Source organism: Salmo trutta, chromosome 33 (assembly GCF_901001165.1).
Source record: "Salmo trutta chromosome 33, fSalTru1.1, whole genome shotgun sequence".
NCBI classification, from domain to species: Eukaryota; Metazoa; Chordata; class Actinopteri; order Salmoniformes; family Salmonidae; genus Salmo; species Salmo trutta.
In genome coordinates, this window is record NC_042989.1 from 18414662 (window position 1) to 18434470 (window position 19809).

Below are 19809 nucleotides of genomic sequence, written 5' to 3' on the forward strand. Positions count from 1 at the left end.
TTGGATTTGATATCATGAACATAAATAAGTGAATACAATGTCAATACTAAAGAAATTGTGTCATAACGTGTCATAATGTAAACTGTTACCGTAATATGTTAGCGATTTTGTGGTGTGGAAGTACCTCAGTCTGGAGTGTGTGACGTGGATGTGCCGAATGCCTATGAGAGTGCTGGTGGGAGTCCCAGAGAGACAGCTGCTGGGTCTGGGAGCAGAGCTGGTTGGGGGTCAGAGGGCAAGTGGGAGACTTGTGCTGTCAACACAGTGGCCTATTGGCAACCAAGAACCAGGGAGGTTGAAGTGGTTACAATGGTGTGTGTGTTTAAGATCTGACTACAAGCATCTGGAGTTACTAGGGTAATAACATTGTTATTATTCAAGGATAAGCGCAACAGTGTTTTACAGTGATTCAGACTTTGATTTGATTAGTGTTTCCTTTCCAGTTAAATGTTATTTATTTATTTTATTGAACCTTTATTTAAATAGGCAAGTCAGTTAACCTCTACGGAATGGATGTCCCTAAACCGGGACAGTTGTTTTCAACGTGTGCCAATGTGACTAGAATGATGTTGTATACAACAGCCAACTTTCCGGGACATCATATATCTTATATGGGCAGAAAGCTTATACTATTGTTAATCTAACTGCAGTGTCCAATTAACAGTAGCTATTACAGTAAACAAATACCATGCTATTGTTTGAGGAGAGTGCAGAACAACAACAAAAACTTTTATCATGGCAACTGGTTTGATACGTTCACCTCTGAAGGTAAATAATGTACTTACATTCAGTAATCTTGCTGGTCCCAGCCATCTAGATGTGTGAAAGTGACATTCCTGGGAGTGTGTAAACATGATTTTTTTTTATTACCATAGCATTTTTGTATGTTCTCTATAGTTATGTACTTGAAAATGAATCAATTGACCAATTCGGCACATTTTGGCAAACTCCTGAAATACTTGATACAAATTATTGTGCAGTAATGTAATTCTTCACTGGATCAGTCTGAAACGTTGCACACACTGCTGCCATCTGGTGGCCAAAATCTAAATTACAGCTAGACTCCTATCTGAAAGTGTGGCCTTTCTTTTGCATTTCATAGATGAAGGAACAACTAAAAGAATGTTTTGTTTTTTATTATCTTTTTCCAGATTAATGTGTTATACTCTCCTACATTAATATCACATTTCCACAAACTTCAAAGTGTTTCCTTTCAAATAGTATCAAGAACATGCATATCCTTGCTTCATGTCCTGAGCTACAGGCAGTTAGATTTGAACATTACAGGCGAAAGTTGGAAAAAAGGGTACGATCCTTAAGAGAACAAATTCTTATTTTACAATGACGGCCTACCCCGGCCAAACCCTCCCCTGACTCGGACGAGGCTGGGCCAATTGTGCGCCGCCCTATGGGACTCCCGATCACGGCCAGTTGTGATACAGCCCGGGATCGAACCAGGGTATGTAGTGACGCCTCTAGAACTGAGATGCAGTGCCTTAGACTGCTACGCTCCAGGGAGCCCTAAACCTCAAGACTGATGAGGTTCAGAACTTTATTATTCTACAATCTACCCTTGCCTGTGTCCCACTACACATCACATACAATCTGAAAATACAAACCTCACCTTCATCATTTTTATTCAAACTGGCATGAATACAGGGACACAGTAGGATTTATTGGTGCTACTATACATCCTCTTTCTCTCTCTTTCTCAGTCACTTCAAAAGCACAGGAGTAGGTCGACAGGGCAGGGGAGGGGTGCACCATTGTTAATTGGCCTTTGAGAATAACAGAAAGGTGAACGAAGAAGAGGAGAGATGGAAATAGGGTCCTGTTGCCTCGAAGTGCCGACAGCATGAGCAGATCAACCCTTCATACCAGGGGCTGGAGAAGTTAAGATATATGTAATTCAGACATTATGGAGTTCAGGCTACATATTCTGAGAGAAATAACACGTTAGTATACTATTAGTTATAAAACATGATACGCCTATAACATGTAATAGATACACAGTGCATTTGACTCTGAAAAGTCAATAAATATGAATATTATAGTACTTTACGAGGTGAGCTTAAACAACGTCTTGCGGTCAGGGCTGAGGGCAGCGAAGCGGTATGGTGGATATAGGCGTGGGGTGTAGGTTACTTACCAGACAAACGGTTTCCTCACATCTCATGCCACACTGCTGCCAAGAGGAGCTAGTTCAATGGAACGAAAGGTACTATTTTTTCTTCAATAGGGGGATGGAGCTCAATTAACATTTCACAAGTCCCCTTTTCCTCCTCTATTGCAACCTTCCCCGCGGAGCCTGCTTTCTCCGGGGATTGTCCTGTTTTGGGCGCTTGTTGCCGTTGGCAGGGTGACAGTATTCGAGTGTGCAAACTTGTGCTATTGTCCGCCGGCCAGAAGGAGCTATGGAGACCCACTAATATGACACAGGAAAATGTTTGCTGATGGCAATTCTATGGGCTTTGTCCAACTCTTTCTCCTTCATGACGACTCGATTTAAGTCTCTAAATGTTTGACTACAAATGCAGGAGTGCTATCCAGCTCCTTTCCCTTTGTCCCGCGAGGTTTGAATGAGTAATTCAGCTTTTGTGTCGCTCAATTGAGGGGGAAAATAGAAAGACAAGATTCTTGAGCGCTCAAGCCCCCTTTCCATGGATATGTGCTCTTTAGATCACCCCCCAACCAAATCCTACATCTGACATCACTCTAGGAGGGGGGAGTCTAGAACAAAACAGTTGAATGTAACCAATGTTGTCTCGCAGTGATGAAGCATGTCCATTTCAGCCTAGTCAGAATAATAATGATACGGGAAATATGTAGACTTTTGGATAAACTATTGTATGGGTGTTCCATGAGCGCGCGGAAGACCGGGCAGAAATATTGCATATATTAGCTGCTTTTCTTGAGGGATCTCCATGACAACAATTTGTGATGGCAAAGAATTCAATACTGGGGCGCTTGGAGGCTGATTGGGGAGCATTGTGAGGGGCCTGGGGTCGCTGATTGGTTCAAGGAAAGCACCATAACTACAAGCAGTTTATATTCATTCAACTTGTTGAAGCAGTCAGACTGCGTCTGGGATAGAGACAGGAATGGGAATCCTCAACAGGGGACATGGTACGTTCTATTTGTGGATATGAATGGATAACTTGCAACCGACGTTTTGTTAGGCTATGCGCAATTGTGTAGGCGAATTATTGTGTTATTATGGGTAATTATATGTAATGTAATTATTGAGGGATTCTTCATGAACAACGAATAATGTAAGTAGGCTATATTAAGTTCTTAATATGTTTTCCATTTACCCTAACACATTTGGTTGCGCATGCTTCTCAAGTCTTATGATGCCGTTCACTTTTTCCTCAGATTTTTAAAATGAAGAATATCATTTGCATGGACTTTTTTGTTAGTGTGGATTAAAATATTTACACTTTCACACTGTTTAAAATGGCAAGTGCAGACAGTGAAGTGAAAACGTTACTGAACTTTGTAAACTTGGCATCCAGTGACATCAAAGCGGCTCTGGACAAATCAGCCCCTTGCAGGCGCTCTGTGGACCACAGGAAATACCTGCAGAAACAGCTCAAGCGTTTTTCTCAGAAATACTCTCGGATGCCCAGATGCCACACACACAGGTCCGCGGAGTCTGGCATCGTCAAAGCCCTGGTGGACAAGTCTAGCGCGTATTCTTTGGAGACAATTCACCAGAGCATGACGCCCATCAATGAAAAAGGGGGTTCGGGTGCGCAAGACGAGGAGAACATAAGGATGGATCAGAACCCAATTGCAGACAGTGCTAACAGCAAGCAAGATCAGGTACCCATGAGGAAACGTCAACTCCCTGCATCGTTTTGGGAGGAACCCCGGTTAGCCCAAACCAATACAGAACCTTCACTGTATGGATGGAAAAAGAGCCAAGGTGTGACCCGAATCAATAGGGTTGAAAAAATAAATAAAAATCACCAGGAACCAAAACCGACCTTGTTCCAATCCAATCGACTTGTCTCTGTCGAAAAAGAACCGCTCAACGTGGACTTGGTCTCTCACAACGTCAGTGTGTGCGGCTGCTGTCCGTTTCAGTACCATGGACACCACGTCTTCCAGAGTCACATAGTTGTTCCCCACTCAACTGTGGGACTCTGGGGAAAAGCCGCAGTGGATGAAATTGAAACGCCTGATATGGCACACGGACATAATAACCAAACGCATGTCGTGGTCAAACCCATACCGACCAAACCCACGGTCCCCTCATCGATTTTCAGCGTGTTTGGCGTGTTTGGCTTCATTTAAACACAATTATGCACGTATAAATATAAATTAAATAAGCAATTCTTCATTTAAATAAGCAACAATGAAGATGTAAATATGAATTAGTTGACTTTGCAATGCCATATGTTTTTATTTAAAACTTGGTATTTCTCTTTTTTTTAAGAGTAGTCAGTCATAAGCACTTAAGTCTTTCAGACCAAATGGGCTATTTCTGCTTGGAAGACCTGCAACTTTAGTCTACCTACCACTTGGCTTCCATAAAATCTAAGAGGAATTCATGATAAAATCATAGCACTGTATAAAACTGAAAAATGTAGACTACTTCATCATCCTTCTCTCTAATTCTATACTTCACATGTGTTGGTATAGGATTGGAGTGACATTCGAGGTTGTCCATTCTTTGATTATTTGTGATCAGCTATGCTGAGGGAGAGGTCTGCTTGTGTGTTGATTACCTCATGGTGTTTATGTAGGCTATATATTTCTTAAATACACTGATTTAAAAACGAATTGATCAAAATTACTTGTAGTTCACTGATATTTTTCCACAAAAGGTAAACAGACTGACAGTGACGTTTCCCCCCCAGAATCTCTGGATATTTTCTGTTTGTAAATAATACTTGTGAAATGGAGAAATGACATGTATTTTTTTTAATAAAATGCAGATGTTTCGATTTTTTTCTTTGGTTCCAGCACCTTTTCCAATACAGGATCATACATGTTGGCACTGACATTTACAGTACATTACAACAACTGGACTATTATATAGGCCTACACTCATTGCACAAGGTCTGTTGAAAACACAACTTAAAAGCATATTACAAAATTAGTGCTGAATAGACAAGTACATTCCATAATCCATCAAACTGATTGTCTGCATTTGTTTGCCTGGGCCTAAACATCTAAATGACACAGGTATTTTAAAAGATTACCTTGAGTTTCACTTAAGCTCAGTTTCGTTGCACTTCTTCAGAGATTATCAACTGCTGTGTCTTTAGGCCATCTGTTGTCATTTGTCAACCCATCCACTCAGATCTGCAGCTCACTTCCATACACACATGCAATGTGCAAACAACACACACACATATTTTGCCATTACACACATTTTACCCTATCAAGTAATAATTACTAACCCATAAATACAGCCCAAACTCCTGTAAACAGGTAATATACTATAAGGCACAACACAGGACACTGATAAGCCTTATTTGCCATCAGGGCAGAAGTCATCAAAGCTGTGTCTGGGCAAGCTGAGGTACTGCAGCAGTCTGTCTGGGAGAGGTAGTCTGTCCAAAGACCTGAGTCTGGACACACCCACCTGCTCACGGATCCTTAACCTACATAGGTGCATCAGTGGACGGGATGACACTGAGGAAACAGCATGGGAAATTGTGTTAGATTGTCCCTCCCGTTTGAGTGTGTGTGTGTGTGTGTGTGTGTGTGTGTGTGTGTGTGTGTGTGTGTGTGTGTGTGTGTGTGTGTGTGTGTGTGTGTGTGTGTATATATATATATATATATATTATATATATATATATATATATATATATATATGTGTCTAGATGTACTCACATGACTTGGCCTTGATGCTGGGCCATTCCCGCCGGCCGCCCAGGACCTCGGTGAGTCTGGCACACAGTTGAACATTACCAACATAGTCCAGCAGCAAGTCTACGACGGGCCCTTCCCAGTTAGACATGGATTGTGATGAGATCAACTCACAAAACTAAGGGATATTAGGATGAACAGAAAGAAAAGATAATGAGCATCATGCTTTCTTGAAAAATCAAGTTCCCATAATAATTGTAATCACGGCAATAGGAGTCTACTTTGCCTTACCTGTACTTTGCTGACAGCAGGGTCGTTGCAGGTTAGAAGAGATATGTCACTGGTGCAATTGCTGATGTCAACGCCTATGCTGCCCATGCTGTCCTGTGCTGGGTGTGGGCCGCAACCATAAGCACATCTGAAGCAGGCCTGGGCATCACAGCCCTTATCCAAAAGGCACTTGAGAAGAGGTAGGTTATTCAAGCAGAGTACAATAGCACCAGGGAAGGTGGTAGGACAGGCTGGGATGCTGGTGTTAATATCGGCCCCATGCTCCAGCAGTAGAGAGACAGTCCTGGCACAACCATGTCTTACAGCTGCTAGTAGAGGGTTGACTGGGTCCAGGCTCAGATTAGCACCAGCTTTCAGTAACATTTCTACTGTCTTACTGCTCCCATTGGCAATGGCAAAGTAAAGTGGTGTGGTGCGGTGATCCGAATACCGCATGGAGCGATTGTGGGATAGTGTGGCATTGACGTCGGCTCCTATCTTGAGCAGTATGGCTGTGACCATGTCCCTGTTGTGCTCTGCAGCCAGGTGGAGGGGGCTGATCCCACTGTGGCGAACTCTGGCCCGACTGGTGACCGGGACAAGCAGGGACACAATCCTGGAACAAGTGGACATTAGTACTGTACATAAGAGTAACACAAAATACAGACATGACAAGAGAAATATAGTGCATTCTAACTTACTCATGGTGTCCATACTGAGCAGCAATGTGTAGAGGTAGGAGTCCTGTCTTGGTGGGTTTGTTGGCGTCTGTGTTGTGAGATAGTAGCAGCTCCACTATCTCCCTGTGGCCATCTTTACTGGCCTCATACAGGGCTGTAGCACCATCACACGTCTGCATGTTAACGTCAGCACCTGGAGAAAAGAACACAATGTCAGAGACATCGCAAAGAACTGACTGACTGTTGTAAGAACACATCACTTAATCACTTTAAGAGGCCATTGTCTGTCTCAATAAGGTGATAATTAACAGCCATATAGCATGGGTGCATTATGTGGCCATACGTGTCATCTCAGACATAACAGAACTACATACAGTGAACCCTACCTTTCCTAATGAGGTACCGTAGGGCCTCTACACGTCCTTGCTGGACTGCTACTATTAGTGGTGTGATGCTGTAGGTATTAGGAGGGTTAATGGTGGCTCCTGCCCTAACCAGCATCTCACAGATCTCCATGTTGTCCCTGCACACTGCCTCATGGAGTGCTGTCCAGCCCCGGTTACACCTCTGGTTCACCGTGGCCCCGAATGACAGGATGAGGCTCACCATTTCCACGTTCTCCCGCTCACATGCTGGAAGGCATCAGAGGACATTAGGTTAGCCTGGCAGAAGATACCATGCTTTAGAATAGGTCTACATCTACCTAAAAAAAGAGCCATCATTATCTTCCACTCTCAGGCTATAGCCTATGCGGAGAGATGTACCTTTGTATAGGGGGGTCTCTTTGTTCTTGCTGCTGATGTCGGGGTCTGCCCCTGCCTGTAGAAGGCACTGCACACAGGACAAGTGCTGACCGGAAACTGACAGGAGCAGAGCAGTCTGTTCCTGGAGGGTGCGCTTGTCAACTGACCCTGGTTGGGCTGGAGGAGAAATATATGCATAGGCTACAATACACAAATGTAAACACACAATGCTTAAACATCATTTACAGCTTTGATAATATATAAACGTATGTTGTCTTCTTTCCACCATTTCATGATCCTCCAGTCTATTTAATTCAACCGCAACAATAAAGGCAAGGCTTTACATTGATAGACTGTAAAAATGATGCTTTCAACATGTACCTTTCATCAGTGCCTTAATGCATTCAGCTTGGCCATAATATGCAGCCTCATGCAAAGGTATCCATCCGTCTTTGTTCTCTTTCATCAGGCTGAGTGGTGCAGCCACTGACAGCTCATTCACAGCTTGAACATCTCCTCTCTGGATGGCAAACACTATTGGCTCTACATCCCTACAACAGAGGGATGGCAAATTACTTGAAGAGACAATGCAGAATCTAGGTTAATAGATGCAGGTTTATGATACCAAGTTCTCTCATATAATTCGTTTTTAATGTTTTTAAATAATGAGTAGAATCCCCGCGGACTAAATTTGTGTAGTCTGTTTCAGTGTATAAAAAAGACAACGAGGAAAAATATCGGTCTTATATCATCAATGATAATATATTTTCATTTACAAGGACACATTATGGCCATTATATCTAACCATATATCTAACCATATATCTAACCATTATATCTAACCATATATCTAACCACTGGCAACTAAAATAAAACCACTGATAGGCCGATTGCCCAGCGCTTCACAAGCAGCAAAATACTCACTCTGCTGACTCTGACGTAATGTCGTTCTGCCGTCGCCGCTCAACGCATCGTTTCTCATCGATCGACAATTTGCTTAAAGACCTGTTGCCCTTGTTCCCACCATAACGAAATTGCGATAGATACTCAGAATAACAAAATCTCGTCATTATTTTAGCGGATCCACACGCGTTGTAGAGAACACACCGGGCAGAGCAGCGGTCGAGCAATGACAACAGCGGGGGAGGAAAGCCAGGGCTCAGCTGTGCTTTCAGAGATTATTTTAGGACTGCATTGACATGTGTGTGTTGGGGGTGGTGGCTACTATACCATATATGTCAAGGCACTCCAGAATCAGTCGCTCAAAGATAAAAAGCAAATTGCATCAGTGGCGGTTCTAGACCATTTCAACTGGGGGGGCCAAGCTGGGGCCAGTTGTACTGTTAGAGGGCCAGTTACATTAGACATTATTGTTGTCATATTGTTTTCTTCACTGCATTGCAGGCATTAGCAGGCAAAATACCATGTCCCGCGTTGCCACTGTCTAATAAAAAAAGAACGATAGCAAAAATGTGTTTTGTAAAAATGATTTCATACTCCACATTTAGGGGAGCAACAAGGGGGTCCAAAATTGTTGTCACAGGGGCACTGCCCCCCCCAGAACTGCTAGTGAATTGCATCAGGATACCTTGGGCATCTGTTCTCCACCCCATTAGTTTTTATTATGGCATTTCCTAACTGAACTGGCAGGTGTTTTTGTATTATGATACATTTAAAATAGGTATTATGTTAATGCTACTGGAATTGTCAATAACGTGAGAATGTCAAAAAAAATGCAATGGCTATTATAACTAAATTATAAACCCAACCCCATTTGGTAAAGAAGTCAAATGGCACCTTCTTTACCATATGGCTTTTGTGCAAAAACGCTGACAGCATGGAAATCTTAACAATATGAGCATAAGTGACTATTGTCTAAGCTTTGAACACTGCAGCTTTAGAATACAACATAATGCCCTTCAGAGTTTGATGCCTACAGCTGTTGTATAACCCACCATATAGTGACAGGGGTTCAGAATTTTACTTCCTTATCTTTCATGTAACTACGTGCATTTTTAAATTGTATTTAACCTTTATTTAACTAGAAATAACATGTACCTGATCCTGCAGATTGTTACACATCTGATATAGTATAATGCACTCAATTATTTTGAACAACAGAGGCATTAAAAAGACATCTTCATTTTCTGGGCTCACCTCAAAGAGTTGAAGGATGAGTGGATTGCAGTGGGGTGAGTCCGAGAGTTAGAGGTATCCGTGTTATCGATATTCTGTCTTTGGCATAGTGTTCTGGACAGGCTGGCTGGGATGGTCCCATTAGTGGTCACCATGTTGCACTCAACAACTAGGTCATGCAACACTTCCCTGTTATCCTCGTAGCCCAGTGATGAGCCTGTTGGTCCTGGAGTTGCAACACAGGGACCTGGAAGGTAGTTAACAGCATGAATGAATTCATCATTAAACAAAATATTCCACTCAGTCATCAAACATAGAAGTGAGAATTTCCCTTCAAAATCCTACAGTCACGAAATAAGATGGGAGAGATAGAGCTCACAACAAACTTATGCAGTATCAAACTTAAGCAGCATCAACATACAGTCATACGTTTTCGGCATGTGGAGTAAACTCAGGGCCAGTCACTCCTGTGTTGATGTGAGAGAAAACAACTATCTGTGCTGCCAGACGACAGAGAGCAAGCAGCCCCAGCAGTGGTGATGCCTTTTAAGGACATGTTTAGCTTTGTTTGGTTCTACTTGATTCTGCTGCACTAAAAGCCTCTCTCTGTCTTGAAGGCTTGCATGGTTACGGCAGAGGTTATGAAGGAGAATTACAATCACCCATAGAACAGCTTGAATTACAGTCCCCGGTGATATACATCAACTTTTGTGACATAAGATAAATCACTCAATCTTAAGAAAATAAACAGTCACCATCCAGAAATAGCAAGATTAACTCTGCCAAAATGAAATGCCTTTGATTAGAAATTTTACAAATCTATTTATGGGGAAGTCAAAAGCCTTCTACAGTATATATATAAAAAGCATATAGGCTAAAACATATTTATGGATTAACATAAGTATTATGCAGGTAATGCAGAATTTTTCCATCTATGTAATTCCCAAAGCTTTTTCTGACAGTCTCAGTACACAATTTCTACTCTGCTTGGTTTCCAGAGCACCCCAAAGCATATTTCCAAGATCTGTTATTATTAGACAATAACACTGGTTGAGGCTGTGGGTTCATTTTAGATTGATTGCTATTTTCTGTCTAACTTTACAGTCAAGTAAATGTAATCTAATCTCATACCATTACCACTAGGCCTACGTCCTAAAACATACCACCACCACGGTAACTAGCATAATGTTCACTTGATTGGGAAAATCCTGGCTTCAAGTTCTAAATGTCACATGTACGGCCTTTCTGAACAACAGGTTTATCAACATATCTCCTTACAACAGGCATAGCAACTTTCCTAAATTATATTTGCTGAAAATTGCAGAGCATCAGCTGGGACCGAGAGACTGAAAAACAGCTTCTATCTCAAGGCCATCAGAGTGTTAAATAGCCGGCTTGCACCCGGTTACGCAATCCTGCACCATTTTTATTTCTATTTATTTTATTTTTTATTTAACTAGGCAAGTCAGTTAAGAACAAATTCTTACTTACAATGACGGCCTACACTGGTCAATCCCGGACGATGCTGGGCCAATTGTACGCCACCCTATGGGACCAATCACGGCCGGATGTGATACAGCCTGGAACCTTAGAGGCTGCTGCCCTATATACACTACCGGTCAAAAGTTTTTGAACACCAACTCATTCAAGGGTTTTTCTTTATTTTTTACTATTTTCTACATTGTATAATAATAGTGAAGACATTAAAACTATGAAATAACATATATGGAATCATGTAGTAACCAAAAATGTGTGAAACAAATCAAAATCAATTTTATATTTGACATTTTTCAAAGTAGCCACCCTTCGCCTTGATGACAGCTTTGCACACTCTTGGCATTCTCTCAACCAGATTCATGAGGAATGCTTTTCCAACAATCTTGAAGTTCCCACATATGCTGAGCACTTGTCTGCTTTTCCTTCATTCTGCGGTCCAACTCATCCCAAACCATCTCAAATTGGTTGAGGTTGGGGGATTGTGGAGTCCAGGTCATCTGATGCAGCACTCCATCACTCTCCCTCTTGTTAAATAGCCCATACACAGCCTGGAGGTGTGTTGGGTCATTGTCCTGTTGAAAAACAAATGATAGTCCCACTAAACCCAAACCAGATGGGATGGTGTATCACTGCAGAATGCTGTGGTAGCCATGCTGGTTTAGTGTGCCTTGAATTCTAAATAAATCACAGACAGGGTCACCAGCAAAGCCCCCCACACTATAACACCTCCTCCTCCATGCTTTACGGTGGGAACCACATGTGGAGATCATCCGTTTACTCACACTATGTCTTACAAAGACATGGCAGTTGGAACCAAACATCTCCAATTTGGACTCCAGACCAAAGGACAAATTTCCACTATTGTCTAATGTCAATTGCTGGTGTTTCTTGGCCCAGGCAAGTCTCTTCTTATTATTGGTGTCCTTCAGTAGTGGTTTCTTTGCAGCAATTCGACCATGAAGGCCTGATTCACACAGTCTCCTCTGAACAGTTGATGTTGAGAAGTGTCTGTTACTTGAACTCTGTGAAGCATTAATTTGGGCTGCAATTTCTGAGGCTCGTAACTCTAATGAACTTATCCTCTGCAGCAGAGGTAACTCTGGGTCTTCCATTCCTGTGGCGGTCCTCATCAGAGCCAGATTTACATTGTTACATAATGTTTACATACTGCTTTACTCATCTCATATGTATATAATGTATTCTATTCTACTGTATTTTAGTCAATGCTTCTCCGACATTGCTTGATCTAATATTTATATATTTCTTCATTCCATTCTTTTACTTTTAGAGGTGGGTATTGTTAGATACTACTGCACTGTTGGAGCTAGAAACACAAGCATTTCGCTACACCCACAATAACATCTGCTAAGTATGTGTATGTGACCAATAAAATTTGATTTGACTTGATAGACACACACTGTTGAAAAGGTTTGAGGTGTAGATTATAAACTGGCCCATTGCAACAAATAATGTGTATAAACCCTGGATTGCTGATACTATGTAATGAATGACCAATGAGAGGCTTCGAAGGCACCGGCCGCCATATTGGCGCTATCCAAAAGCTGTCCTCCATAGGAATAAATGGAATTCTACAGAATTTCAGTAAAAATGTTTCAAGGACAAAATTACACGTATTTGACTGTCTTTGCTGTAGTGGGGACAGTAACATTAGTACTCTCAAAAAATATATACAGTTGAAGTCGGAAGTTTACATACACCTTAGCAAAATACATTTAACCTCAGTTTTCACAATTCCTGACATTTAATCCTAGTACAAATTCCCTGTTTTACGTCAGTTAGGATCACCACTTTATTTTAAGAATGTGAAATGTCAGAATAATAGTAGAGAGAATGATTTATTTCAGCTTCTTTTTCTTTCATCACATTCCCAGTGGGTCAGAAGTTTACATACACTCAATTAGTATTTGGTAGCATTGCCTTTACATTTTTTAACATGGGTCAAATGTTTCGGGTAGCCTTCCACAAGCTTCCCACAATAAATTGGGTGAATTTTGGCCCATTACTCCTGACAGAGCTGGTGTAACTGAGTCAGGTTTGTAGGCCTCCTTGTTCGCACACACTTTTTCAGTTCTGCCCACAAACTTTCTATAGGATTGAGGTCATGGCTTTGTGATGGCCACTCCAATACCTTGACTTTGTTGTCCTTAAGCCATTTTGCCACAACTTTGGAAGTATGCTTGGGGTCATTGTCCATTTGGAAGACCCATTCGCGACCAAGCTTTAACTTCCTGACTGATGTCTTGAGATGTTGCTTCAATATATCCACATAACGTTCCTGCCTCATGACGCCATCTATTTTGTGAAGCGCACCAGTCCCTCCTGCAGCAAAGCACCCCCATAACATGATGCTGCCACCCCCTTGCGTCCCGGTTGGGATGGTGTTCTTCGGCTTGCAAGCATTCCCCTTTTTCCTCCAAACATAACGATGGTCATTATGGCCAAACAGTTCTATTTTTGTTTCCATCAGACCAGAGGACATTTCACCAAAAACTACAATCTTTGTCCCCATGTGCAGTTGCAAACCGTAGTCTGGCTTTTTTATGGCGGTTTTGGAGCAGTGGCTTCTTCCTTGCTGAGCGGCCTTTCAGGTTATGTCGATTTTGGACTCGTTTTATTGTGGATATATATACTGTTGTACCTGTTTCCTCCAGCATCTTCACAAGGTCCTTTGCTGTTGTTCTGGGATTGATTTGCACTTTTCGCAACAAAGTACGTTCATCTCTAGGAGACAGAACGCGTCTCCATCCTGAGCGGTATGACAGCTGCATGGTCCCATGGTGTTTATACTTGCGTACTATTGTTTGTACAGATAAACGTGGTGCCTTCAGAAGCTTTACAGACATGAGGACCGCCACAGGAATGGAAGACCCAGTTACCTCTGCAGAGGATAAGTTCATTAGAGTTACCAGCCTCAGAAATTGCAGCCCAAATTAATGCTTCACAGAGTTCAAGTAACAGACACTTCTCAACATCAACTGTTCAGAGGAGACTGTGTGAATCAGGCCTTTATGGTCGAATTGCTGCAAAGAAACCACTATTTAAGGACAGCAATAATAAGAAGAGACTTCCTTGGGCTGAAAAACACGAGCATTGGACATTAGACAATAGTGGAAATTTGTCTTTTGGTCTGGAGTCCAAATTGGAGATTTTTCCTTCCAACTGCCGTGTCTTTGTGAGACGCATGTGTATTTCCCACCGCAAAGCATGGAGGAGGTGGTGTTATGGTGTGGGGGTGCTTTGCTGGTGACAATGTGTGTGATTTATTTACAACTCAAGGCATACTTAACCAGCATGTCTACCACAACATTCTGCAGAGATTTGCCATCCCATATGTTTTGGGCTTTTCATTTGTAATTTTATTTAACTAGGCAAGTCAGTTAAGAACAAATAATTATTTACAATGACAACCTAGGAACAGTGGGCATTACGACAGATTTTTACCTTGTCAGCTCGGGGATTCGATCCACCAACCTTTTGGTTACTGGCCCAATGGTCTAACCACTAGGCTACTTACCGCCCCTGTGGGACTATCATTTGTTTTTCAACAGGACAATGACCCAACACACCTCCACGCTGTGTAAGGGTTATTTTCCCAAGAAGGAGAGTGAAGGAGTGCTGCATCAGATGACTTAGCCTCCTGAATCCCCCTGACCTCAACCAAATTGAGATGGTTTTGGGATGAGTCGGAACGGAGAGTGAAGGAATAGCAGCCAGCAAGTGCTCAGCATATGTGGGAACTCCTTCAAGACTGTTGTAAAAGCATTCCAGGTGAAGCTGGTTGAGAAAATGCCCAGAGTGTGCAAAGATGCCATCAAGACAAAATGAGGCTATTTGAAGAATCTCAAATATAAAATATATTTTCATTTGTTTAACAGTTTTTTGGTTACTACATGATTCCATATGTGTTATTTCATAGTTTTGATGTCTTCACTATTACTCTGCAATGTAGAAAATTGTAAAAATAAAGAAAAACCCTTCAATAAGTAGGTGTTCTAAAACTTTTGACCGGTGGTGTAGCTTCCAAAATCGTATATGTTTGTTATAACAATGGAGAAGTAACAAAATGGCTATATGGTGGCTTCAAAACAGAACCCCCAGTCATCTAGGTGTAATACATATCATTAATTGCAACCTAAATTGATATTCAGTTGATACTTTGTTTCATTGAAACTGTAGCCTACTGACATAAATTAAATGCGTCTCATTTTTTGGTGTCACATGAACTAGACCCATGCCTACTGTATCTGGAAAATTATCTGAAGTCATAACAGGATGAAGAAAAATGCTGGTGCTGATCAAGTTGGTTGGATACCTAACAATTATTGACCATGCATGCGGACATCTATATTTTCAAAATGAAATGTACAATATTTGTTCTATCTAGATTGCAAACACAAATTATTTCTCAATGTCAGTCAACAACTTATCAAGGCAAAGTATGCATTATATGGAGTACCTTTCACTTGCTTTCCATCTGTGAACTTGAACGCCTCCCCTCAGTTGCTATGACAACGGAGAACGCTCCCCTCGCATTCCCTCTTGCCTCCCCTCTGGTTCCCAGGCAACATGTAACACAAGTTCAGTTGTACACCCAAATCCGGAAAGACCTTTGTCGCTCTCTTGTTCGTGTGCATGGAACCATTCTTTCAGGAACACAACAAGTGCAAGTGCTAAGTTTTATAAACTTATTGGAGTTCAGTTGCAACACCTACAGATATAAAGACGACCCTCCTGTTACCCTGCAAGAGGAAAACAGAATGAAAAACATTTTTGTAACGCAATTTGAGGTATGTAACTATCAACTTTTATAATCGTATGCATTATGCATGATAGCTCATCTGTTCAGCTTTGCAAATCCCTTAGAGGTTTGCCTACCATTGGGCCACAATCCTTATGTCATGATAAACTTTTATTGAATAGGCCTAATCATATCGTAGGCCCATGAGAATTGGATGCATCATGATTTGCATTTAAATTATATTGCACAATTATGCAGCTTAAGTTAAGTTTGTAATGGACTAAGAATTTTAGCACTACACTGCCATTAAACGTTTAAATGATATATTCCCCCTGAAATAGAGATGAAAATGTCAATCACACACCTGTTATAAGAGGTAAGTATTTCTAATTAGATCTTATTTGCACACAAAACATAAGCCAGTGCCATGAAACAGTATTTGCCCTTTTGTGATTTTCTCTATTTTTGCATATTTTGGATACCGAATGGTATCAGATCTTCAACCAAAGCCTAATATTAGAGAAAGGGAACCTGAGTTTACAAATAAAAACAAAATGCATACTTATTTTATTAATTAAATTAAAGTTATGCAACACCCAATTCCTCTGTTTAAAAAAATTATTGAGCCTTACAATAATTGGTTGTGCCATATTTAGCTGCAATGACTGCAACCAAATGCTTCCTGTAGTTGTTGATCAGTCTCTCACATCACTGTGGAGGAATTTTGGCCCACTCTTGCATGTAGAACTGCTTTAACTCAGCAAAGTTTTCAAGCATAAACTGCTCGTTTCAAGTCCTGCCACAACATCTCAATTGGGATTAGGTCAGGAATGTGACTAGGCCATTCCAAAACTTAAAATGTGTTGCTTTAACAATTTTCATGTAGACTTGATTGTATGTTTTGGATCATTGTCTTGCTGCATGACCCAGCTGCGCATCAGCTTCAGCTCATAGTCGAATGGCCTGACATTCTCCTGTAGAATACTCTGATAGAGAGCAGAATTCATGGTTAATTCTATTAAGGCAAGTCGTCCAGGTCCTGAGGCAGAAAAGCATCCCCAAACCATCGCACTGCCACCACCATGCTTGACTGTTGGTATGAGGTTCTTATTGTGGAATGCAGTGTTTGGTTTTTGCCAGATATAACGGGACCCATCTCGTCCAAAAAGTTGACTAAAGTTTGCCAAAAAGCACCTGGAAGCACCTGGATGATCATCAAGACTCTTGGAAGAATGTTATGGACAGATGACTCAAAAGTATACCTTTTTGGATGAGATGGGTCCCATTATGCCTGGCAAAGTCCAGACCCACTGTAATCCCAATTGAGATGTTGTGGCAAGAGTTGAAACAAGCAGTTCATGCTTGAAAACTCACACATTGCTAAGATAAAGCAGTTCTGCATGGAAGAGTGGGACAAAATTCCTCCACAGTGATGTGAGAGACTGATCAACAACGACAGGAAGCATTTGGTTGAAGTAATTTCAGCTAAAGTTGGCACAACCAGTTATTGAGTGTAAGGGGGCCATTACTTTTTTCACACAGGGGCATTGGGTGTTGCATAACTTTGTTTATGAGATAAATTAAATAAGTACGTAATTGTTGTGTTATTTGTTCACTCAGGCTCCATTTGTCTAATATTAGGTTTTGGTTGAAGATCTGATAACATTCAGTATCAAAAATATGCCAAAGTAGAGAAAATTAGAAAGGGGGCAAATAATTTTTCACAGCACTGTACATTTGATGTGCATAATTCTTATGGCCAGTGATGGTGAAATGCAGTGGGATCATAAAGCATAAATAAAAGTTTTAAAGTATTAATTACACAGCTAATTTAATGACTAATTTCCCATGTAGGCCGCTAGCAGAGTCCTGGAGACAGGAATGAACTCATTACAGAGGACCCTTGTCTTGAAGAAGCAGGTGGAGGTGGATGAAGTGGATTGTCAGCTGGCACAGAACCAGCAGGAATTCAAAGCCCTTGCACAGAGGGCAGGGCTATAGCTGAAACAGCAGGCGGTGAGTTACATCACACCACTCACCATGAGCGAAGGAATTTCAATACCATGGACAGGTGAAATTCTACAGATATTGTATAGGTTTAAAATAGAACCTAACATAGAAAGAGAGCCGAATCCTTATCAGCAATATATACAGTAGTAACTTGCTTATGTGTACATCATCTCTGGACTTTTTCCCCTAGGTTTATGATCTCAACTGCGCCGGCAGGCCCTGAAGAAGTACCAGGCAGAGAGGAAGCAGAACGATCTGAAAGAGAAAGAGGAGCTCACTGAAACGCTGGAGAGACATTGGACATATCAATCTTCTCACCTGAAATCTTGGACTCTCTTTACCTGACATATTTTCCCCCAACCCCTACAGGTAGCAGTATTTAAAGGATAAGGTGACCAAGCACAAAATGTATGAAGACTACATGATGAACATTTTAGATTTCCTCCCAGAGAGTAAGTTGTTTGACTTTTAGTTGAATCAATTATACCTGAATCTGGAAATCTACTCTTTGGCAGAAATATTGAGAAATTTGAGTGCTCTTTCCAATTAATAAACAAAGTATACAGTGTATGTTGTGAGTGAGGTACAATACAATAAGTATGTTTGTTTCCTTACCTAGCTGTGAATGTAGATCACCTGGAGTAAGGGGCAGACTCCCTGGTGATGCCCATCATCCATCGCCTTGAGACCCTGTCCCTCACCCATCAGGATCTGGTGGAGCACCTGGGCCAGCTGGTGGAGGAGCTGGAGCAGGGCCAGCACAGCCTGGACAGTCTGAAGCAGGAGCACAACACCAAGAAGCTGGTCAGACATACAAATACATGCTTAGAAATGCATGTACATTGTGCTCTATATGTGCTAATGATAAACCATTTTGTTTTGGTTCATGAATTGTCTGGGGCCAGGTAAGACTGTGTTGTCTTCTTTCCCTCTGAGGCAGATGAGATGTGGAACAGAGCGCTGTCTGAACTGTTTACCCAGCGGGATAGAGCCAAGGAGAAAAACAAACAGACTAAGATTAACCAAGGCCAGTCCTGAGACCAGGTCTGAGCACCACCACCATTTCACATTAATTCAATAATAACCAATAATAATGTCACAATAACCTCCACTCCACCTCTCTTGTCAGGTTGAGGAAATGGGTAGCTTGCTTATAGCTGTGAAAAACCTTGCAGAACAGTGCTACTTACACCACTATGGGCCTCTGGAAGAAATTTACATGCTGACAATGATGGATATGGTAATGTCTAATTGCATTGTTATGTATTAGTAATTACCTTGACCGAGATGCCATTTGTTCTCATTTATAAAGTATACTTACACTTTATTTAGAATGTATTATTATCCATGATTTCTTCCAAAATAAAGACTGTATAGTTTAATCATATTATATTTCCCAAAGCAAGATTGCAACTAACAATTTATTATATTACTTACCATATTTACAGGAATACATTCAGGAGAGGGCAGACAGAGAAGAGAGCAACATGACTGAGACGAGCGCCAGAGAACAGAGGATCACTGAAAAACATTAACAGTACTTTACATTTGTATTTAAGGTTGTTGTAATATTGTTATAATAGTATAGTTTGTGGTGATAAGTTGCTGATGAAGGAAATTGTTGGGGTTATAACATGCAGTTGTACATACATTACTCATATACCCTAATCAAAGATTGATGTTCAAAAATTGTTAGGATGAATTCAAATGTTCATTAGTTTGCTTTATTCATTAAAAAAATATTACAAATGTTAATCTGACAAAATGTCTTTGAACCGGTCTCTTTGAAATGAATAAAAACAGATAAATGAGTTGTGGTTGCTGTTTTAAAAAATGAAGACTACTGAATGGACTACCTATGGCAGTTCTAAATATGCGGTTGTTAATGTTGC

General features: G+C 41.2%; 2 protein-coding genes and 1 long non-coding RNA gene across 9 annotated transcripts; 2 read left to right on the forward strand and 1 right to left on the reverse strand.

Moving 5' to 3' along the window:
- Nucleotides 1-2914: 2914 nt before the first annotated feature.
- On the forward strand, nt 2915-4952 carry LOC115172562 (protein FAM181A). Of its 2 annotated transcripts, none has more exons than XM_029730118.1 (2): nt 2915-3272; nt 3376-4952. In XM_029730118.1, the coding sequence occupies exon 2, from the start codon at nt 3457-3459 to the stop codon at nt 4297-4299; it is 843 nt and encodes a 280-aa protein (XP_029585978.1). In that variant the 5' UTR covers nt 2915-3272; nt 3376-3456; the 3' UTR covers nt 4300-4952. The 2 variants fall into 2 exon arrangements, with proteins under 2 accessions (XP_029585978.1, XP_029585977.1); XM_029730117.1 differs by having other exon boundaries at nt 3085-3126.
- On the reverse strand, nt 4915-11174 carry LOC115172561 (ankyrin repeat and SOCS box protein 2). Of its 3 annotated transcripts, none has more exons than XM_029730116.1 (9): nt 11143-11174; nt 9673-9898; nt 7898-8067; nt 7538-7693; nt 7160-7405; nt 6795-6966; nt 6115-6709; nt 5848-6001; nt 4915-5646 (listed from the first exon to the last, which is right to left on the reverse strand). In XM_029730116.1, the coding sequence occupies exons 2-9, from the start codon at nt 9804-9806 to the stop codon at nt 5483-5485; spliced, it is 1791 nt and encodes a 596-aa protein (XP_029585976.1). In that variant the 5' UTR covers nt 9807-9898; nt 11143-11174; the 3' UTR covers nt 4915-5482. The 3 variants fall into 3 exon arrangements, with proteins under 3 accessions (XP_029585976.1, XP_029585973.1, XP_029585975.1); XM_029730113.1 differs by lacking the exon at nt 11143-11174 and adding an exon at nt 10073-10415; XM_029730115.1 differs by lacking the exons at nt 9673-9898; nt 11143-11174 and adding an exon at nt 8440-8685.
- Nucleotides 11175-15725: 4551 nt separating this feature from the next.
- On the forward strand, nt 15726-19712 carry LOC115172566 (uncharacterized). Of its 4 annotated transcripts, none has more exons than XR_003871457.1 (8): nt 15726-15956; nt 16249-16283; nt 17762-17978; nt 18108-18369; nt 18537-18721; nt 18854-18961; nt 19047-19157; nt 19366-19712. It is a non-coding gene; the product is annotated as an uncharacterized LOC115172566 (long non-coding RNA). The 4 variants fall into 4 exon arrangements; XR_003871456.1 differs by having other exon boundaries at nt 18858-18961; XR_003871455.1 differs by having other exon boundaries at nt 18537-18961.
- The last annotated feature ends 97 nt before the right edge of the window (nt 19713-19809 follow it).

Bases quoted from the DNA above. Each gene is read 5' to 3' on its own strand.
- LOC115172562 (XM_029730118.1), top strand. From the start codon at position 3,457: ATGGCAAGTGCAGACAGTGAAGTGAAAACGTTACTGAACTTTGTAAAC.
- LOC115172561 (XM_029730113.1), bottom strand. The intron at 7,694-7,897 runs GTACATGTTGAA...TTTCTCCTCCAG, and splicing joins CATTAAGGCACTGATGAAAG to CCCAACCAGGGTCAGTTGAC. The intron at 6,967-7,159 runs GTAGGGTTCACT...TCTTTTCTCCAG, and splicing joins ACGGTACCTCATTAGGAAAG to GTGCTGACGTTAACATGCAG.